This window comes from Rhipicephalus microplus, chromosome 3 (assembly GCF_043290135.1).
Source record: "Rhipicephalus microplus isolate Deutch F79 chromosome 3, USDA_Rmic, whole genome shotgun sequence".
Classification (NCBI taxonomy): Eukaryota; Metazoa; Arthropoda; class Arachnida; order Ixodida; family Ixodidae; genus Rhipicephalus; species Rhipicephalus microplus.
Window position 1 is genome coordinate 278831959 of NC_134702.1, and position 23770 is coordinate 278855728.

Here is a 23770-nt window from a genome sequence, read left to right on the forward strand (position 1 = left end):
ATGACATTTGTTGGGTGCGGATGATTCGGACACCGATAACGAATCCCCGCTCGGCGAGGATGAATGTGTGATCTCCGACTCGGACTCCGAATAGGGAAAAGGAGGAACAGCTACGACTTTTGTGTAAATAAATTTTACGTGTGTGTGTGTGCAGTTGACGGCTCTCGCTTGTTCATTAAAAGGTACGTAGGTGTGTTTGTTTTATGCTGCTGAATTAATTGGTAAACGATAAAGTCGCCTTTTACTTGACAAGTGTGCAGATTTAAAGCGCGATAACCGAGTTGAAAAAATTTTCGAAAATTTTACCCCGCGTCATTGGCGCACCCCTAACTTCGAGCCGGATTTTCTGAAAAAAAAAAAGTGCGCCTATTATGCGAGTAAATACGGTATATATGAAGGCAGTTGCCGAATGCGAGAGTCATGGGTCATCTACCATCCAAATTCAGCCACGCCTGTATTATTTCCTTTTACGTAATGCATTGATGCAATAAAGTTCCTCTGTGTTGTTTGGTCTACTTTAGTGGAATTCTGCTCTTCAAAAAAAAAAAAAAAGAAATATTATGATGCAATTTCAGCGTCAGCGACTTTGGGATTTCCTTTATCGATATTGAGAAAGTTGCCATTTTAGATGTTCGCACAGTTTGAAAGTTGTGGTTAGTCAATAAGTACGCAACGTTGACGAGCGGTGCTATTCTGAATGTAATGCATTTCTTCGGAATTTTTATTGTATAATCTGTCGTAAATGACCTATCATCAGCTAAATGTATTATTAGTTACATATATTGTGGGCATTTGTTACTTACATTGTCCTCATCCCTGCATGATCACAATCATCCGCTTGTCTCTTTGTCCCCATTGCCACTCTGGGTCATCATCATCGTCTGTGTACTGGCTCTGCCCGTTCGTTTTGCAAGGTCTTTCCTCAATTAAACGGTGTCGCAACCAAGACTACCAAGACTTCATTGGTGGTGGAGGTGGATTTTCGGTCCTCTTACCTCCCGCAGTCCGCTCTACCCGCTGGAGCTTCGTTCAGGCCACCGATTGCGCCCACTGTCAGGCAGCATGTCCCAGACCGAGCCTACCGGCACTGATGTCATCAACCACGCACCGACGCAAGCTGCCCCTCCTTTTTACATACACGGACATCAGCGGGAACCCCTGGTCTTCGTGGAGAAGACGTAGAAGACTGGCTCGACGACTACGACCGCGTAAGTGTCGCTAATCGGTGGGACGAGGCCGCCAAACTGCGTTACGACCCTTTTTATCTGACCGGAATCGCAAGGACATGGTATTTTAACCACGTCATTGACTTACCCGACTGGGCTACCTTCCAGCAGCAGCTGCGACACATTTTTGGGACCCCGGACATTCGATCCGCCGTCGCGAAGAGTACACTTGATACTCGCCAACAACATCCCGGTGAATCGTACACTTCATACATCGAGGATGTCCTCGCACTGTGCGGGCGTGTCAATCAATCCATGCCGGAATCGGACAAAGTGCGCCACATATTGAAAGGCATTGGGCCTGTTGCCTTTGATGCACTTGCTGTGCAAAACCCAGCTACCATCGCTGATGTCGTGACGACATGCCAGCACCTTGATACGCTGGACTCTGTTCGCCTCCAACCGGACATTGACGACCACCACTCTACGTCTCATGGCCACCTGCGTGACCACATCCGGGACATTATACGTGAAGAATTGCGGTCTATGGGCTTCACACCTCCTACACCGCGTCCTACACAGTCTTTGGGAGTGCCCTTGCGTGACATCGTCAGGGAGGAACTTACATCGCTGACTGGCTTTGCGCCCGTACAGCCACCTGCTTCACGCCCCTTACCCACGTACCCTGAAGTTGCTGCCGTGCCTCCCAGCGACTTCCACGCGACATTGCTGCGCCCATCCTACGCATCAGTTGCTACCGCTCCCCCCGGTAAACTACTATTCCGTGCCCCCTGACCCTCCGGCCCACCTGACCGCGCTATCTCCAGGTGCCCCGAATGCCTTCTATTCCCCACCATGGCGCTCGTCTTGCCCTGTATGCTACTACTGTGGCTATCGCGGCCACATATCTCGTTTCTGCCGAAAGCGCCAGCAAGATGAGCGTCGGAACGACGTGCGCGAATGGGATTCGTACACTGGGGCGTCTTATCAAGGTCGGCGTTATTCGTCTCCCCCGCACCGGTCTCCATCTCCTCCGGCATCGACTGCACCACGAAACAACCAAAACACGAGACGCCGCTCGCCTTCGCCCTTTCGCCATTCCACTTCTCCACTTCGGCCCGCCTCATTCTCATCTGATATTCATTCGGGAAACTAAGTTATGCAGTTTGTGGAGGAAAAACTGCATTCGGAATTAGAACTGAAATTCCTCCATCAGGCCCGTGTAACACGCTTTCTGTGGAAGTGGAAGGAGTGGGAGTCGATGCTTTGGTGTACACAGGTGCGACATTGTCTGTGATACGTGCTGATTTGTGTGAACATTTAAGGAAAGTAATGACACCTTACGATGGCCCCACGTTAATTGCTGCCCAGGGGAACGTTATTCGCCCTTCCGCGTTCTGTGCTGTGCGTGTTTTCATCGACGGCATTCGCCATCATGTCCAGTTTGCTGTCCTGTCCCGCTGCTCTCACCAACTAATTTTAGGGTGGGATTTTCTATCGTCTGCTTCCGCGGCGATTTGTTGTGGACAACGCGTCGTTCACCTCGCTGACACCGACTACATGCTTGACGACAACAATCAGAAGCCACTTCGTCTGGTCGCAATGAAAGACATCGAACTGCCTCCACTGCAAAAGCAAATTGTCAGCATTACGTCTAATGACATCTATCACGGTGATGTATTGGTCTCACCTTCACCACTTTGGGTTCGTAAAGGTATAGTTCTTCCGTCCGGTGTCGTTCGTTTTTGCAATGGCTCTGCACTTGTCACCGCTGTCAACTCTACACCGGAGAAGATCTTACTGCCACAGGGCACTACTGTGGCCTGTGTTGCCGACTTCGAGCTTGTATTTGTCATGCCACTTCAGGTCATCGCATCCAAAGAACCTTCCGTCGGTGAGCATGTTTCTTCCTCTGCCTTTACCACCGCTATCAGCAGCGAATTGACATATTCACAGAGGCAGCAGCTGCTCGCACTGTTACAGAAACATGCAAATTCTTTCAATTTTTGCTCGTCTAAGCTGGGCCGCACTAATAATATAGCACATCGAATTCAAACTGTTGGGACATCTATCGTACACCGCCGACCCTACCGCGTGTCTCTAGCTGAAAGAAAAATTATAGAAGAAAACGTTGCGGACATGCTTAAACGGGAAGTCATCCGTCCCTCATCTAGCCCTTGGTCGTCTCTTGTTGTTTTGGTTCGCAAAAAGGATGGCTCTGTGCGTTTTTGCGTGGACTACCGGGCGCTCAATAAGATCACATGCAAGGACGTGTACCCTATGCCACGCATTGACGACGCCTTTGATTCTCTACAAGGTGCGGAATTCTTTTAAAGCATCGACTTGCGTTCTGGGTACTGGCAGATCCCCGTGCATGAAGACGATAAGGAGAAAACGGCGTTTGCGACCCCCGACGGGCTATATGAATTCAACGTGATGCCTTTCGGGCTCTGCAACACACCCGCGACTTTTGAGCGCATGATAGATACCGTGCTGCGTGGCCTGAAATGGAAAAGTTGCCTTTGCTACCTGGACGACATTATTATCTTTTCGTCAACGTTTTCTGAGCACCTAGAACGACTGGATCAAGTTCTGCCGTGCCTTGCCGGCGCCGGGCTTCAAATAAACACTAAGAAATGCTCTTTTGCTAGTAAATCTATCAAGGTCTTGAGACATGTCGTTAGCAAAGATGGCGTCCGGCCCGACCCTGACAAGGTTTCTGCAGTCCTTCACTTTCCGCGTCCCGAAAAACCAAAGGAGTTTCGCAGTTTCCTTGGCCTCACCTCCTATTTTCGCCGGTTTATCCAGAACTTCGCTTCTATTGCTGCTTCATTACACCAACTACTCGCTTCGAACGTCCCCTTTCTGTGGTCTCAAGAATGTCAAATAGCATTCGAGCTGTTGAAGCGGGCACTCACGTCTGAACCTCTACTCTGCCACTTTGACGAAGCCGCACCGACTATCCTTCATACCCACGCTAGCGGCCTTGGTATAGGAGCCGTTCTTCTACAACGCGACAAGTCTTCCCTAGAGAAAGTTGTTGCATATGCCAGTTGCCTACTCACCCCTGCTGAAAAGAACTACACTATAACTGAGCAAGAGTGTTTGGCTGTTGTTTGGTCGGTCCAGAAGTTTCGTCCCCATCTCCACGGCCGTCACTTCACAATCGTTACGGACCACCATGCCTTATGCTGGCTTTCTACACTGAAGAACTTGTCCGGACGCTTGGGTCGGTGGATACTACGCTTGCAGGAGTACGACTTTGACATAACTTACAAGTCAGGCAGAAAACATCAAGACGCCGATGCTTTATCTCGTTGCCCGCTTCCAACTACTCATATCAGCGTTGGTGAGAACTCAACCGCCACATCTACCAAAGTTCATACGCTCGCATCAATAACGCAACCCTTTTCGGACGACGAGCCAACATTTATTTCCCACCAGCGGTCCGATTGATACTGCAGACGCATGATGGACCACCTTTTGGGAGTTTCTCATCCAGCAAACGCGCGATTCCGTCGTCAACTCCTGCTCTTTAAGCTGGACAATGGGGTTCTCCACCGCCACGTCTACCACCCTGACGGTCAGCGCTGGGTTCCTGTACTGCCACGCTCTCTTCGACTTCAGGTGCTCAAAGCCTTCCACGACGACTTGACTGCTGGTCATCTTGGTTTAAAAAAAACTCTTGACTGCATTCGATGTCGTTATTACTTGCCCGGCCTTTCTTCTAGTGTAGCGCGGTACGTTGGTTCCTGCTACCCATGCCAGCGTCGTAAACTCCCCACATCTGCACCTGCTGGACCTCTACAGCCACTTCCGTGCCCTTCAATGCCTTTCGAGGTTGTAGGTGTTGACCTTTAAGGGCCTCTCCCCGTCACATCTGCTGGCAAACGATGGATAGTGACCGCCGTGGACCACCTGACACGCTACGCTGAGACGTCCTGTTATTACAGGCTCAGCTGTGGAAGTTGCAGACTTTATTCTTCACGCCATAATCCTGCGTCATGGGGCTCCTCGTGTACTGCTTAGTGATGACGGCAATGTGTTCCTGTCAGAAATGGTAAATGAAGTACTGCGCGTTTCTGGAACTACTCCCAAGACAGCTTCAAGCTACCACCCTCAAATAAATGGTCTCACAGAAAGATTTCACCGAACCCTTGCAGACATGATAGCCGTTTACGTCCAACCCGACCACAAAAACTGGAATACTTTTTTACCATTCCTGACATTCGCTTACAATACCGCCGTTCAGCGAACAACTTGCTACTCACCGTTTTACCTCGTGTATGGACGCACCCCGACTACCTTTCTCGACGTCTCCTTCTTTAGCAGCCATGGGAATTCATGTCAGTCTTCTAGCGAAGAATACATTTCCCGCCTGGCCCAGTCTCGCCATCAGGCTCGCATCAATACTGAAGCGAGACAGCACGAGGGGAAGATCATCTATGACGAATCCCACCGTGTTGTGTCTTTCCAACCTGGTGACGAGGTGCTGCTCTTGACACCTATTCGCACTCCTGGTCTCTGTGACAAATTCCAACCACGCTTTGTCGGGCCATACATTGTTTTAAAACACACTTCACCGGTTAATTATCGTGTGACACCAATCGTCGCCCAACAGACCGCCGCTACCGCAGCACAGAGATTGTCCACGTTTGTCGCATGAAACCTTTCACGCGACGTTCCCCGTCACTTTGACTTACGGCGGCCAGGGTGTCCGCTTCCAAGTGGGGGGAATTAGTGTGGGCATTTGTTACTTACAATGTCCTCATCCCTGCATTATCACAATCACCATCATCCGCTTGTCTCTTTGTCCTCATTGCCACTCTGGGTCATCGTCGTCTGTGGACTGGCTCTGCCCGTTCGTTTTGCGAGGTCTTTCCTCAATTAAACGCTGTCGCAACCAAGACTACCAAGACTTCATAATATCTCTTTTATTTCCTGGCATGGAGTGAGTGCCACTTGCCAGACTATTTATAAATTACACAAGAACACATGATTCTTCCAGTTGTCCAACAGGAACTTTATGAAATATACACCAAAAAATGATGTTTACACAAAATAATCGGGCCTAAATACTTGCAGAGTTTTGTGAATTTCAATCACAATTTTCTACAATGAAGGCACACTTTTTCCAGTTCTACAAGTACTTCGTAGAATGTGCAATGAATATTTTGAAGAGTTGGTGCTGTTTCGTTATAGCAAGATTATCCTTCTGTTGGCACCACAACCACTGCATATAGTAGAGACTTTTTCAAAGCTTCTAAACATGTGTTACATTTATCAGCTTTCTAATTTATGTATTGCTCTTTTTTTTACAGGTCAGCTATTTGTTCCTAGAAAATGCCAGCAGTGCTGAATACGCTGTGCACAGAAAGCTCCATCATATTGTACTAATGTGGCTCCAAAGAAGTACTGCTGGGCCACTAAGAACAATTTCCCATTGAAAACCCTGCAAATGTGCTAATGTTTCTACTTGGTGAGCACTAACAGAAAACAAATAAATTGGTTTTGCTTCGCCTTTTATTGGCAACATCCTTATGACTTTTTGTTATGTAGACTTCTCGATGCTGTGATATTTTGGTTGCTGTTCTTTAGAAAATGCTTCAATAGGACCAGAATATTGCACATACTGCATCACTGATGTTTGTTTGAAAACTTGACCTACTAATACAATTTTCATTTTTTCAGTTTATATATGCTTCCCTCCTGAAAAAAGCCAACTTCTGCCATCTAGAGCAAGATTGAGCATTGAAACAGTTTCACTGCCGCCGTATTCACCGCTTAAATGTTGTATAATCTTATTTCCTGTTCTATCAACTTGCAGTGTGGCAGCTTGGGCTGTTGGTATGGCATGACGATAGTTATAGCACGAAAACAAAACAATGACACAGAGACAAGACAAGTGTCTTTCGTGTCCTTCTCGTCTCTGTGTCGTCGTTTTGTTTACGCGCTATAACTACCGTCATGCTATCAACTTGCCAAGTTGTGGGAGCTGGGAGCCAGAGCACATGACCGATTTCATCGTTTAAACAGTCAGCTGCAAGACTAAGCGGCAAGACTGCTCAATAATGAGCATTAAAATAAAATAAAGCATTGGCAACAGAAGCTACACAACAAAAATAACCTTTGTAAATAAAGGTGCATTGACTACTTCAGTAATGTTTATAAATATAAAGGTATGTACATACAAAAAAAAAAAAAACAAGGACACTAAACAGTGCTTCTGCGCCAATGCTGCTTCCAGAATGCTATCAGTAAGAAAATTACTTTTTTTTCTTAATTGAGAGAATATATGTTCCAGAATGTGCGAGAATATAAATATTTTTTTTATTATTTGTCTTCATTTTTATTATTGGTGGGGATCTCTCATGACTGCACACTACTTTAGTAATACAAATGCATCATCGAGTCCAACAAGTAGTCCCGTCTATGCAGGTGCCGTCATCCTCATAATCATGCATAACCAATTAGTTTCGCAACAAATGTTCTTACTGTGTGTTTTGGTGAAAATTGGTGAAAGCAGTTGTTTAAGAGATGGCTTATTGAAGAAGAGGACCCCATGATGTTCATTTTCTCCCATTTTCCAGATAAGACATACCCTGTTCAACAAAATTGGCCCAGCTGTTTCGAACAAACAAAAGGATAACTTGTGTTAGCTTCAGATCAAGAAGGTGCTCCTATGTGAGAAGGCATGCCGCTATGATCGATGACTTCAAGAGAAGCCCAAGCAACATTTCAGAATCACAAGAGTTCGCAAAATGGAAAAATGGCATATTGCCTTCTATATATTACGTGTAAAATAAACATGAAGCACTAAAAATATTTGTCTTGTTACTTATCGTGGGGGGGAAGGGGGGGGGGGCACATGAAAAATCTGAAAAAAAAGTAGCCAGGGCATCAAATTGTAACCAAGACAGACAACTAAAATAAATGAGCCAGAAATTGCACTGGCCAAAATGCTTGGCTCCCATGCCAAGAACATGCTTCTTGGCTATTGCATGTGCAGGGTATTCCTGCCTGGACCAAAACGCCGGTCTGCAGTATGTTTAAATAAATAAGTAAAATGAATACGAATATTCAGCTCGTACTTCATTATCTCGCACCCACCTCGGCAATCGTCGAAAATGCCCAACTGCAGTCTGCTTTCGCTGCGAACAATTAGGTGGAATGACACAGCTTCTCGATCACGCTTTTTGTGATTAAGGATTCGTTTACGAAAACATTTGTAAGAGAAAACAAATGAATGGATGAGTGAAGATGACACTAATTGGCGCTCGTTTCCATAAGGGTATCTTTTTTATTATTTGTTTCTTTGGGGGGGGGGGGGGAGAATTAACACACAAAAATTATGAAAGAGATGCGGTCCATCTAAAGGAAAAAAAAAATACAGAGGTGCAATGCAAAAAAAAAAAGCTATAGCACGGTGATAGCAAGTGAGCTATTTTCTAGGAGACTATGGCCGCAATAGTTTTGGCCATGCCTGCAGCATTAGCATGTCTTCCATTTTCCACTAAAAAACTATATTATCGTTTATACCAGTGTCACATGGGTACTTCTGACCGGCATCAGTCAGTCCGGATAGGATTTTTTGGTCGCTATCGACGTGCAGATTATGATGGTATTCCTGGAGCAGAGTATCTCCTCTCACAAGTAATCCATTCGATAGTTTCTTTGACAAGAACGTCAAAGCGCAGTTGTAATTAATCATTTTCTTATGCTTCTGTTATTGTGGTAGATGAGTCACTGTTGGCGACACTTAATCGTATTGACATAGCTAAAAGGCCTTCTTCAGTTTGGAGACCACTACGCAAAGATACTTTCATGCCAAGAAGATGAACACGTGGCTAAACGATCCACCATCCACGAAGTCATTGCAATATGTGACGCTATAACTACTTGCGTCCTATACTGGCGCACAAGCACGAAAAAAAAAAGTCCGAACACAGACGGACATGCCAAAAGCGTAACTACATGAGATGCAAACGTACAGCATGTTATCATGCGGCAGAAAAACACTGCATCGTAGGACGCCCCATAAAAACTTTTATTTATTAGCATGCCCCACTTATACAACTTTTGAAAGAAGCTAATCCTTCAATAAACAGTAGTCTCAGTGTTTGTAATTTTGTTATCACCATTTCAAAAAATTTCAGCACTACTCTGGCGCGCAAGCTGCCTCAAATAACTCGCCTCCATTGAATTCTGCTGCGCGCCCACGGGATCGTCGGCGAAAAATGGCGACGCGCGTACGGCAAGTGGGCAAGGAGAATCAAGGAGGAAACACGCGCATGGTAGAGAGTGTCATTACTTTTCCAAGATCAAGGGGTTTTAGTTTGGACAAAAAAAAAAAAAAGTGGACCACTAGTGGCTGTAGCAGTCTCCACACGTGTCTTCCGCTTCCTTTCTGCTTCTGAACTTCAATGGCGGCATGCGGAGAGGCTGCACGTGGGAAGACGCGCCCAGGCATAAACATTTGTGAGTTGCATCCAGTTTCTTGAGATCGTTGCACTTGTTTTGTGTATTCGTGACGGTAGAAAGCAATGAATGACTATTTTGCCGCGGCGATGCCTGTGTTCAGCTGTGAACATGAACAATGACCTCGCAGAGCCGGCATGTAGTGCTCAAAGTCCGACCGAGTGTACTACAAACATGTAATGTTCTCTGCTCGACACAATATCTACTGGTTGCACCCTACTTCAAGGTTAAGCGACTCAGCACAATGAGCAGATGGCGCATAATCCCGAGTTTAGTGGCGATTCGGCCGGTCTTGTTAATAAATGCACATGTGGTGCATCACTGTTGCAGATCTAGTAAGTGGTCCAATCAGCGGTGGCTTGCGCGACGACAACGACGTGAACTTGGCGCTACCAGACTTTTCGTTGCAGCATGATCGGCGCCAACTTTGCAGTCATGTGCAGATTATGACCGTCAAAGTTGAGGCATTGTGTCTCCCGATGACAAAACAGTGTGCTGGCGAATATTACAAGTGCGAGTGGTAGAATCGTGGTGCTCGCACGCCGCAGTCACGACACTGCTGTCAGTTTTATGGAGCCAGTTTTGTTTCCTGTCGCTACCATCATTTGCTAGGATACTCTTGCAAACTCCAGGTAGGGCCCTTAAGGTCAGAGAGCTGGTCGGAGGAAAGTTTCGTCATTTTAGGACTACGGCAAACTGCTGGAATGTGCACGTTTGCCTAACGAGCTCAGCTTGTTTGAATATTCATGGTTTGCCATTAGCGAAGAGTCCAGAGGCATCCGGAATTAGAAAAACCGAGAACCTTTTATTGCAGATTTTTTTTTAGCAAAATCGAACTACAAAATGCAAGTTTTTATAGCACTCTTTTGAAGAATTCCGTGACTGCTTGATAGTGTGTCAATTACTGTGAAGCTACACAGCATGGTCTATGATGCATTTGCCCAAACTTTTGTCCTATATATTAGGAGCCACATTGGTGATTTCATCTGCTCGAATTTTGCCGTGTAAGGCACATATACTGCAGAAAGAGTTGTTTCCCCAATTTTCTGAAACACTGTCTGCACTGATAATAAGAGTGGCTTCATGCTGTGCTAGTGAAGTATATAGAATCTCTTTAACTACTGGCCTCAAAAAAGCTTACTTTTTTTTTAAGGATCACTGGAAGTACACTGATTATTCTGACAAATCAAGACTACTGAGTGCCTCATTCTCCTCATCATTTGGAGGATATTATTGTTGGCTTTCCTGGCCGGGGCACCAAAATAAAGTATTTCAGAAACTGGTTGTTTTTGTGCTAGCTTCAGCGGATGGCGCAGCCACGTACCCTACATGGGTATCGTCTGCATCGCCACTGACACGTTTCTATACTATTAGTACACAACCACGCTCTAGCATTATCTTCACATAAAAGTAAAACGTAATATACAGCAATTCAGCATACAACCTATTCTGGTGGGTAGCATAGCCAGTGCACAAAATGTCCCATAAATTTCCTAATGGGTAATCAACTCGGTAAGCAAACTATCCCAGAAATGTCCTAACTGGTAGCACAGTTTGTATGCGAAATGTTCTGTTGAACCAATTTGAGTATGTTTCACTCCCCTATAAATCCTAGGTGAGGGCCCAGCCCAGCAATCTACCAGAAATAGTAAAGTCCATCTCTTTGTAAAATTTTGCACTAGTGCCAACAAAATGACGTGACTTGTCTACCAGCTATACACAATATACATAACTTGAGCGTGTCGTTACATACAGGTTCTCTGCGCTGGGCATCTGGAGACAACAGCCATCATTACTATTTGTCGAATTTAAGCGAACCAATGAAAGGGACGACAGAGAGTCGTTCACCCCTTGCACTTTTTTGAGCTATCCCTGCTTCCTCCAGTTCGCCAGCCGCGTCAAGGGAAAACAGAAAGAATTGGAATAGGCACAGGCACTAATCTAGTGTTACCGTTTCTTGCTTCCCGTGGTTGAGCAACAGTTCACGCAGCATCTTAACTAGCTGGTGCCTGAAGATGGCGATCACAGTGACGTCAACGCAAGCTATGTATTGCATCACTTGCATTGACGTCACTGGTCGCCGTCTGCAGGTACCAGCTAACTTTTGCATTGACGTCACCGTGATCGCCATTTTCAGGTACTAGCTAGTTGAGATGCTGCGTGAAACGGGGATGGCACAAAAGAGTGCGAGGGATGAAAGACTCTTTGTCGTCCCTTGCACTGGCACTCTTGAAGGGGCCCTGCGACACTTTTTGAACAGCCCTATTTAGCACTGGAACACGCATACCGATGATTACTGAGACGAATGCAACAAGAATGATGGAAATTGGTGTACGGACAGTAAAGTTACTAGTCCTCAAAGTTCAAAACTCGAGCAGACGACGAGAAGCGTTCTCTTTCGCATTTCACTCACCTGCTGACGTCAAAGATCGCTTCCAGTCACAGTGCGCGTTTCATAAAGACATTCCGGAAATGTCACCTCATGGTGGTCTTCCCACAATACCTCACTACGCTCTTTTGGACGGCATCGTTGATGATGATGTTTGATGTTTTGTGGTGCAAGGGTCATTTCACGGCCAAAGAGCGCCAGTTCATCTTACTAAAAATATGGACAATGATTGTGATAAGCGGCTTATAAGGGCCATAAAATTCCTCGCGGTAAGGCGGGTAAGAACATACAAGTAATAAAATCATGACCATGCCGTAAAAGGTGTGTGTGGTGTGAATAGATGACAAAAGTTGGTGATAATAAAAGACGATGGTGGATATGTATGGCATTAGCACAAGTGCCTCACTCGTTCATACCCTTGCGTCCAAGGGCCGCGAGGCAAGTGCTTTCTTGTGTAGCCACTGCAGCAAAAACCTCTCTGGAGAGGTCGTGCTACGGAATGCCCGGGTATATGATATGAAAACTATGAATGTCTTTTAAAAACGCTAACAATGATTTATGACTAAAAGCGGTTCCCTACCGACGAACATTGCAGGGTGTAAAAGGTATGATGTTGCGGGTAGGGTAATGGAAAATGTTGTTTTCTTAGAGTTTCTAAGTGTTTGCACTGGATTAACATGTGAAGGACTGTTAATGCTTCACCACATCTGTCACACAATGGTGGATCGTCACCAGACAAATGATAAGTGTGTGTCGCGTATGTGTGTCCTATACAGAGTCTCGTTAGTATTACCTCTGTACGACGCGATTTCGATACGGGCAGCCAATGACCAAGGTGTGGCTTAATAACGTGTAGTTTGTTTTGTGTGTGTGTATGCCACTTGCTCTGCCAGTATACCCTGAGGTTTCGTTTGAGAGACGGCTTAAGATCAAGGGCCGGGATTGATATGGGTGTAGGGCAGTGCTTTTGAGGACGGATGCAGCGAGCTGATCCGCCCTCACGTTGCCTTGAATCTCACGGTGCCCTGGCACCCAGCACACTACAACATGTTGTTTGAGTGTGTAGAGTGTGCACAAAATGGAGTAAAGTGAGAGAAGGACTGGGTTTTTTTGTTTTTTGAGAGTGTGCAGAGCCGTTACCACACTGAGGGAGTCCGTATAAATTATTGCTTTTTGTATTCGTAATTGCTTGATGTGTTTAGCCGCCACAAGTATCGCATAAGCTTCCGCTGTGAAGATACTTGTGCCTGGATGTAGAGGGCCAGCATCCGAAAAGGATGGGCCGACAGCAGCGTAGGACACAGAGGAGTTAGACTTGGAGGCATCTGTAAAGAACTCAGGACGTGTGTATTTGTGTTGAAGTTCCAGGAAGTATGTTCGGATATGGGCAATAGGCGCATGTTTTGTAACTTCTAGAAAAGACACATCGCAGTCTATAGTCTGCCATTGCCACGGTGGCGGGTATGCTACAGGAGCCATTAAACTGTGTTCAAGTGAGACTCCAGTTTCCTCAGCTAGACTCTTCAGGCGAACTGAGAAGGGCTGCCTCATCGAAGGCCTGTTTTGAAACAGAATTGAGCTCAACAAATCATTATTAGTAGAGTATGAGGGGTGCTTCTTGTCTGCTTTCACCTTAAGGAAATAAACAAAGGACATGTAAGTTCTCTGCAGATGAAGCGACCACTCATTTGACTCAACATAAAGGCTTTCTACGGGGCTGGTGCGAAAAGCACCCGTAGAAAGGCGGATGCCCAAATGGTGCACGGGGTCCAGCATCTTCAAAGCACTTTGAGTCGCAGACTGATAAACAACGGCCCCATAATCTAAGCGGGTGCGAATGAGGCCTTTATATAGGTTCATGAGACATTGCTTGTCACTACCCCACCTAGTACGTGACAACACTTTTAAAACATACATGGCTTTTAAACATTTTGTTTTTAGATACAGGATGTGCGGTACGAAGGTCAACTTGTTGTCCAAGATTAATCTTAAGAATTTATGCTCCGTATTAACAGACAGACGTTGACCGTTCAGTTCAATGTCGGGTTCTGAGTGCATGCCTCTCTTTCGGGAGAACAAGACACACGTGCTTTATTGTGGGTTCAGTCGGAATCCGTTTTCCTCTGCCCATTTGGAGACCTTGTTTAAACCTAACTGAACCTGCCGCTCACACATTGTCAGATTGCAAGATCTAAAGCCAAGCTGGACGTCATCGGCATATGTACAATAAAACATATTGCGAGGAATGGACAAGCTCAAGGAATTCATTTTGATGAGAAAAAGTGTGCAGCTAAGTACACCACCTTGTGGCACGCCTGTTTCCTGGACAAATAATTGGGAAAGAACCGTGCCCACTCGGACACTGAATGTCCGGTTTGACAGGTAATTTTCGATTATGTGAAATATTCTTCCGCGCACGCCAAGGTGGGACAGGTCTCTTAGAATTCCGTAACGCCATGTAGTATCATAAGCCTTTTCAATATCGAGGAATACAGAGAGAAAATATTGTTTATGGACGAAGGCGTCCCTGATCTGTGCCTCGATATGAACAAGGTGGTCTGTGGTGGTGGATCTACTTTCTCGAAACCCGCACTGAAATGGGTCGAGCAAATTGTTTGTTTCAATGATATGTACAAGTCGACAGTTTATCATTTTTTCGAAGACTTTGCACAAGCAGTTTGTAAGTGCAATAGGCCTATAACTCGAAGGTAAAGAAGGGTCCTTGCCCTCTTTCAAAATGGGAATAATAATAGCCTCTTTCCAGGGGGTAGAAATAGTGCCAGAAAACCAGATAGCATTGTACAAACAAAGTAAGGTTTTTCGTGTTTTGATTGGTAGGTTTTTCAACATTTCATACACCGCACGGTCAGAACCTGCGGCAGAAGTACTGCAGGAGTTTAGAGACGTTCGCAGCTCAGCTAGACTGAAACCTTGGTTATATGCCCCGTATCTAGAGCATTTGTGTTCGAGTTTCTGCTTTTCTATTCTTGTTCTGTATTTTTGGAAAGTGTCAGTATAGTGGGATGAGCTGGACACCTGTTCGAAGTGTGCACCGAGGAAGTTTGCCTGATCTTCCAAGGTATCACCCTGAGTGTTTACGAGTGGAAGTGTGTGTACTTGTTTTCCTGCTATCCTACCGACCATGTTCCAGACTTTAGCCTCCTGTGTGTATGAATTGATCCCTGACAAAAACTTCTGCCAGCTTTCTCTTCTGGCCTGCCGACGCGTTCTCCTGCCTTGAGACTTTATTTTCTTGAAGGTGTCAAGATTTTCGGCTGTCGGTAAGTTCCGAAGCAGCCTCCAAACTCTGTTTTGCTGTTTGCGCGCGTTTCGGCATTCAGAGTTCCACCATGGCACACGCCGTTTTCCAGGGTGTCCATTTGTTTGTGGGATACATTTTGTCGCAGCATCAATAAAAAACGCTGTGAAGTAGTTGACAGCAACATAAATGTTCAAAGTACATATGTCATTCCAACCTAGACGAGCGATGGTATAAAACTGTTCCCAGTCGGCTCTGTTTATGAGCCACTTGGGAACACGTGGTGGACACTCAGTTACTGTAGTTGTGCTCAAAACTATGGGGAAGTGGTCACTTCCGTACAGATTACTGACGACTTTCCACTGGAGTAGAGGCACAAGAGATGGAGATACTATGCTTAGGTCTATGAAGGAGTAGGTGTTATTAGCGAGATTATAATAGGTTGGTTCTTTTCGATTTAGGAGACACGCGCTCGAAGAGAGAAGGAACTGTTCGATCAGTCGACCTCCCACGCCATACCGAGAGTCACCCCATAGCCCGCTATGCGCATTAAAGTCTCCAAGGAGAACATAAGGCTCCGTAAGTTCATCAATTAGAGAGTGTAAATCACGTTTTTGCAGCTGATAGCTACGAGGAATGTAAATAGTGCAGATTGTGATCAGTTTATCAAAAAGAACTGCCCGAACAGCCACTGCCTCAAGGGATGTTTGGAGTTGTAAGTGTGTGCATGCAATTCCTTGATTCACTATGATGGCAACACCTCCGGATGATGTCATGGCATCAACACGGTCTTTTCGGAAAATAACGTATTTACGAAGAAAATTTGTGTGTTTTGAATTAAGGTGTGTTTCTTGTACACACAGCACTTTTGGTGAGTGTTCATGTAAGAGTTCTTGGATGTCGTCAAGGTTTCTGAAAAGGCCCCTGATGTTCCATTGTATAATTTGAGTGTTCATGATGAATGTAAAATAGTGCTGTGTGTACGAAAAGCGAGTGGCTGTTTAGACAGGGAGTTTTGAGTTCACTTAACAGGGCCGTCACCAGGCCCTGTTATCTGCTTTTTTGTTTTCTTGGCGCGCTCCAAGGAGCCACGCCGCTCTTTCGGCACCAAGGGTACCGACGTATCCATTGCCTCCTCGGAGGCACTGGATGCCCACACGTGCGGGCTGTTAGTTCGAGTTTCGGGCCTCGCCCAGTGAGGTGAGGCCTGGAGACCCGAGGACTCTGGAGTCTCCGGTCTCTGTTTGGGAGTAGGCGGTGTAGCCCGTGCTACAGCCGCCTTGGGGGCAGGTGCCACAACCACCTGCTCGGTATGCGCGGGCCGAAGGAGTGGCGAGGGCTGGTGCTGCGGTGCCCCCTGACGCGCCGCATCAGCGTATGTAGGTCCATAGAATGGAGCGACTCTTCGCCATGCTTCCTTAAATGCAATGTTCTCCTTCACCTTCAACGTAATTATTTCTTTTTTCCAGTATGTGCAGGAGCGTGAATATGCGGCATGGTTTCCTTCGCAGTTTACACAGTGTGGTGGTTGTTTGCAGTTCTCAGACACGTGGCCTAGGACTCCACATTGTGCACAAGTCTGGCGACCACGACAGGTTTTAAAGCCATGGCCATACCTCTGGCATTGGAAGCAACGACGAGGGTTTGGTATGTACGGCCTGATAGACGTCTTCGTGTACCCTGTTTGAATATATTCCGGTAGTTTACTCGATGCAAACGTGAGTATTAGGTGTTTTGTCGGTGTTTCCTTATTATCTCTTCTCATGATGATTCTCTGTACATTAGTGAAATTTTGGCTCTTCCACCCCTCCAAAAGTTCAGTCTCAGTCAGGTCAAGTAAGTCCATGTCAGATACCACTCCGTGAGTTGTGTTCATTGATCTATGTGGTGTTATGGTTATTGGTATGCCACCGAAATCTGAAAGACGGTCTAGCTTTTCAAATTGTTCTTTGTCACGGATTTCGAGGAGAAGGTCTCCACTAGCCTATTTGGTTACCTTGTATCCTGTGCCAAGAGTTTCGGTAAGACATCTAGAAACTAGGAAAGGAGAGACGGTCCTGGCTTGCTTTTCAGTTTTTTCACAGTGGTTAACATGAAAGTGAGGATATGTTTCTTTTGGCCGGTTGAAAAAATTTATATCATCGGTGCGTACCCGTTTTACGCCGGTACGATCAGACAGTAGGGGGAATGCTCTATGCATGCCTGTCTTATTTTTGTTCAGCAGCGTTGGCGGCCACCCACCACAGAGCCCAACGAGGGGACGCTACAAGTTTGCGGATGCTGAAACCTGCAGACGCCAGCCGTACAACGTCACTATAACCCAATGCGCCTAGACCAAGGTAGGCTATTTGCACAGGGTTAACCCTAGCCGCCAGGAAGTTTGGAAGTAAACGGAAGAGAGTAGAAGACAGGACAGATAAATAGTAAGAGATAAAGACGAAGATGTAGGGAGAGAGAGATAGGAAAAGGCGACTGCTGATTTCCCTTGGTGGGTCAGCCCAGGGGTGCCGTCTACGTGAAGCCGGGGCCAAAGGGGTGTGTTGCCTCTGCCGGGGGGCCTTAACGGTCCAACCACCCAGCGTCGGCTCAACCCCCAGGATCCCCTTTTCCCCGGACATGGCAAAGCCACGCACGGCTAGGCGTGGGAGGGAGTAGAAACTCCACCGTTAGCTCGGGTCCGTGGTGTCGCTACACACCGAACGCCTACTTGCGCAGGCGCCCCTGCGGGGGACGGCATCGTTAGCATGGTTACTATGAACATGCGTCGAGTAGAACCTTAGAAGACGCTCCCATGGTCACTGTGTAAAATACGCACATACACTTTGGGCAGGGTTACTTCTCAGTTTGCATGCAAAAATTCGTTCTACGTCAACGCCGGCGCCCACCGCATTGTTGGCTCGCTAAAAATGCGGCATGCCTCTTCATGGTTAGTTGCTCGCTGGCATACCATAGCCTTGTTCGCAGGCTGTGTTGTGTTCGTTGTTCTCCAAACCCATCATTTTGAAACAGGAATGATTTCTTTCTGAGAAAGTATAAAAAACGTTTTTGGTGTTTTTAGCATTCACTCGTATGGCCTAGGTACCACTATATGAATATTGCACGCTAATTATCACGTCCAGCCTATCAAAAGTGAATGGTGTTTGTTGTCACATCGCATGACATTACGTCAGCCAATCAAAAGTGGACGGTGTTTGTCGTCACGTCACATGACATTACGTCACTTCCCATAACAAAAATAGCCGATGTGTGTCGCCGCAGCCTGAAACCAAGGTAGTTTGTCCCATGAATTAAAATTATAACAGCGTCGATTTCGGCGTTGCCATTTGTGCAACGATATCAGTGCGTTCCAGAGCACCTTTAAAGGGCCACTCACCAGGTTTGACAATTTCGAGCTGACAAGCGCAACATGTGCGATGGGGCGTTCACGATCACATCTGCCAAAATTTGGAACGCTACGCGCCGCGGAAATGGGTCAAATTTCAAAATTGACCCTGCTCCCTCTTCCTTTCGCGAGCGCACGCCCAGAGAATGAGGACATGACGTGCACCTGTGAATTGCCCTACGTACACGGCAGTTCAGTGAGGTTCGTCCTCTACGTAGACAACTGTGCTCTGACGTCGTCAACAGTGAAATGCGACATGGTGAAAATTATTTAACACGACATGCGTAGTTTACGTAATTTGTTGCTTGAAGAGATTAATAAAACTTGAAATAAATAATGATACACAATAAGGGAATGCGTGCTTTTTTTTCCATATTTTCCCTTGATTGCGACGAGATGTGGGGTTAATGTACTAGCGTTTCACATGCGTTCGTGTCCCCGTGATCAGCGCATTGAGTAGACGACAGCTGTAAAAGCGAACATAACGCTCCTGCGTGTTTGCTCACTCATTGTGCTCATCTATTCTACCGCGTATAAGTCAACGTTTTCAAACCATCCCACAGAAACAGGCAGTACACCATAAATTAACACTGGTCAACAAAACAACGCTGCTAGCGTGCTTGGGGGTTGGCATAGAGTTTCATAGAATAATACCAAGAGAGAAATCTGGCACTGCGATCGTGAACCCCAATGGGAATTATGGGAAGTACAGGCTTAGAACTGGACAGGGTTAGCTAGCAAACTATCTACAGACATTTTTCTACAGTTTCAGTTTCGTTCTTCTCACAGCACGGGTAATGGGGTGCACTGAAAAGTGGTGAAGCAGTGCCTTTGTTGTTCAAAGAGGCTGAAGACCACTAGGTCTCTTCATTTGCTGCGGTATTGGAGCTTTACAAGTCGTAATTGACTGTTTAAACGAAGCGTTGTCCACGCACCGCTGCACATAGATGTAGCGTCTCATGCCAGTGCAGGATATGCATCAAGTTCATATTTTTTCACGAGCGCATCTTGCCTAAACTTGTAAATCGACTGGAAAATAGTGAAGAAGCTAAGTATACGCACCATCACGTTCCTCTGACTCGACCTCAACACAAAGGCAGAGGTGCGTTGCGGGCAGACCACTTAGGCAGCCGCACCTAGCGTCGCAGAAGACAAAATGTTAAGCGTTTCTCACTTAAGACTGCGCTATTATTTTTATTAATAGATAATGCGTACTTTCGAGAGAAAAATAAGAATGTTGGTTTTCAAGAGTTGTGAAAAAAATTAATTAAATCTTGATGGCCAATCTAGAACGCAATGGCGGAGCAATGCATACCTTGATTGTTAAATTTGCTCAGGATTCACTTTTGCGTCTAGTCACAAAAAGTTTTTGCAATAAAGTTCGCCTACAAATAAACAAAACAAGGTTCAATTAGACATAAGTTTATATAATTTTGTTTTACACTCGAAAAAGATGCGTCGCGAATTTCAAGAATGTAATTCATCCGAAGCAGATCCGAAGCCTCAACTTTCCATAATTCCCATGGGGGTACAAGTGCCGCTGAAGGAGCCAGCGTAGACACTAGCACCAGTTTCCCCTCTAGGTATTGTATGAAACTTATGCGGGTTGGGCTTGTTTAGGACCGTCATGTGCACGTGACCTCTTAGTCGGATGCCGGAGAGGGTAGGGAAGAGATTTGGCTTGCAAAGACTACGCCGCAATGGTTTCGAGCTTGCCCCCCTCTCATCTTCGTTTCACGCCGCTTAAAAATAACAAAACAAATTTTTCTTAGTTCGTTGTAAACCGATTGGAAAAATTTTTGTGCCATAATGCTCCTTATTGGACACACAACTTCCACGGTCTAACTAATATTTGTTATGAGGTCTGGTGAGTGGCCTTTTAAATGCGTCAAAAAGTCACAGTGGCTGCCATCTTCAAGTACCCAGTGCTGAGAACCTGTCTGGGACAAGTTAAAGTTATATTTACTTTATTTTTTGTTTCACCGAAACTACTCTCTCCTCACTGAGACGATGCTAAGCTCCATGAGCAGCTGATCGGCCGCCATTTTCTGAATGTATAGGCTTCTATGGAGCTTTCAATACTAGCTTGAGAATGTAAGCAACAGGATTGTGAATTAATGGAAGTGATGACCAGCGACATATTCTTCAAACCATCTTACCCTTCCACAGTAATCTTTTTGTTCACCCCAAGTCAAGGGGGTAATCACGAAAGCGCTTAGACGTAGGCGGCTGGATAGATATGCAGAGAGACGCTCAAAGTGCCTGCCATACACAAAGACATGCTTTACATTTATTATCATGGCAGACCAACTAGCTCATCAGTACATGTTCATGACAATTGTCAACTTGCGTAATATACATTCCTAATTAGACGAAGCAAACCTTCAGTGTGCACAGAGCTCCTCTTCAGTAGGTAGGGGGACTTGCCCCTCGAGGTGTGCGGCAGGATATGCCTGCAGCCAATCACTTTGATGAAGGCACTACGACGTTCGACGTGCTTTTCCAGAATCAATCGTAGTACTCTGCTTTTCTCGAAATTAATACAACCAAAAACTGATTGCACACATATCTGTAGCCAATGAATACATCATCAGGTCAAAATGAAACATGACTGACAGCAGAATAAAAAGTATTTAATTACATGCCAATTACCATTATTGCAGCTCACAGACAATACATTTTTTCTGGGAAACGTAATGTTGAGTGCATTGGATTTATGCTATGTTAATTTGATACATTCATAAACAGTGCCTCATGATTCACACTTAAAGGAGAAATATGCTGCTTTCTTGCATCCTGTGTGGTTTCATCTCGTCCTCAACAAGGCATTGGCTGCTCTTTGGCCCTTTTCAGCGCTATATTTACCTCCCGCGTTATCCTAATCTCCATTCTTGTACAGGGAGGTGCTTTTCATCGTAGCTCAATTGGCAGAGCATCGGATGTATAATGTGAATTTTGTGGGCTTGGTTCCCACAGACTGAAATGGTGATGTGGTCCACATTATTTCCTTAAATCATGACTACATTGCAGTTGAAGATGACAATAAATGTCCTTTTTGTCACCGCTGGCCTGTCTTTGCTTATTGACTTGGTTATATTCAACAAATTATCAAGCTCCCTGAATTCCCTCTTTTTTTCACTGATACAGACAGTGGTGTGCCCGACTAAAGCAACTTTGGCACAGCTTCTCGACCAGCTAAAACCTCGCCTCAAAGCAGCCACCAAACACATTTTTGATTGATATCTGTGGTTTAACGTCCCAAAACAACCATATGATTATGAGAGATGCCGTTGTGGAGTGCTCCAGAAATTCTGACCAGCTGGGGTTCTTTAACTTGCACCCAAATCTGTGCACATGGGCCTACAGCCTTTTCGCCTTCCTCGAAAATGCAGCCGAAACACGATCACGCGACCTGCGGGCAAGCAGCCAAGTACCTTAGCCACTAGACCACCGCGGCGTTGCACCAAAAACATTCTAAGTATAACACTTATCCCAAAGCTAAAGCAGTTGTACCACATGTTTACTTAAAACAACATATATAAACATAGCTGCTGACATAAAATATCCCAAAACGTGAAGGCAAGAAAATTCTCTGTTCTTTTAGCAGACAGCCACAAGTTTTTTCGTGCTGCAAACTTAGGCCACCAAACATTTATCCAAAATCCACTTCATATCTCTAAGTTAATGACTTTCCCTCACACTTAATTGAAAACACTGGAAAAACAAGCAGTATGCACTTTTAATGCATTTGTATATGATCCACAACTATTCTGATGATGTTCATGCTTTCAGAACAACAGTGATCTTTGCGAAGCAGTGCCTATATAAAAAAATGCTTTGTTTAATTACTAAAACCATATCTCTAGCATTTTATTTTTGGCTACTATATTCTGTGCGTAACTAGCCCCTCAATTCTTAGTCCCCTCTGCATGTACGTACATATATATATATATATATATATATATATATATATATATATATATATATATATATATATATATATATATATATATATATAAGGGAAAGAAGTGTATACCTAAGGGCTCGTTTTTCCGTGTTTTAACACAATATTAATGAGATATAACAGACAGTAATGCCAAGGAATGTACAGGGGAAGTTATTAGAACCAATGGAATGTAAATAAGAAGAAAGAAGAAAGAAAAGTGGATGAAAAAATTACCAACTGTGAGCAGGAATCGAACCTACGACCTTCGAATTACGCGTTCGAACGCGTAATTCGAAGGTCGTAGGTTCGATTCCTGCTCACAGTTGGTAATTTTTTCATCCACTTTTCTTTCTTCTTTCTTCTTATTTACATTCCATTGGTTCTAATAACTTCCCCTGTACATTCCTTGGCATTACTATCTGTTATATCTCATATATATATATATATATATATATATATATATTTTGAGCGGCATATACCTTTTATTTTTCATGCATTGTCAGCTAAAACACTGGTAATAGTGGTTGCAGTCCTAATAAAATAATAAAAGTGCACACTGTGGTGCGTTATGAGGAGAATCGCTAAGATTCCAGTTCATAGGTGGTTAATAGAGGATTGAATAATTGGTCCTTTGAGCCAAAATCAATTTATGCAATATGAAAATCACAGTAATGGGCCTTGTATTTAACTTTTCGACAAGTTCTAAAGCACCAACTGTTAATGTGGTTAAGAAACATGATAGAGATACTGGTATTGCCACCTGGCCATGAACTGTGGAGAGCACGAGCCCGCATCCTGGAGAAACAAACGAAATCGTCTTGGGACAGGGCGTGCATTCCCCGAGGCTTTTTGGTTGTTTTGAGTCACTGACCTGGGTCTTTGCGACTATGCTGTATTCCTTGCCCTAAGTTCCTCTTTTTCACACTCGGCAACTCTGGGTATTCCCAGCCAATGATCCAAATGTCTTCTGGTAGCCCTATAACTGCAGTCACAACACCTGTTCACCGGGCCAGCCAGAGAATACGAGGATTGTCCCCCGAGCGTGAACCTCTGCTGAAAATGACGTCAACTGCACCCCCCCCCCACCCCCCAGAGCGGTACGGAAAATACTCCGACGGCTAATTAAACGCTGCAGAAGCCACGAGTGCCG

At 45.3% G+C, this 23770-nt stretch overlaps 1 protein-coding gene across 4 annotated transcripts in view; it reads right to left on the bottom strand.

Moving 5' to 3' along the window:
- The window catches only part of LOC119167872 (thioredoxin-related transmembrane protein 2 homolog), a 57086-nt gene that overhangs the window by 11506 nt on the left and 21810 nt on the right, over positions 1–23770 (bottom strand). For 2 of the 4 annotated variants that reach the window (XM_075891038.1, XM_075891041.1), the window contains exon 3: positions 21287–22086. The exons of the other annotated variants lie outside the window; for them this stretch is intronic. In XM_075891038.1, coding sequence (XP_075747153.1) covers positions 22004–22086 — 83 coding nt within the window. In that variant the 3' untranslated portion in view covers positions 21287–22003. Of the gene's footprint in view, positions 1–21286; positions 22087–23770 lie in introns of those variants that run through there. 4 annotated transcript variants of the gene reach the window in all.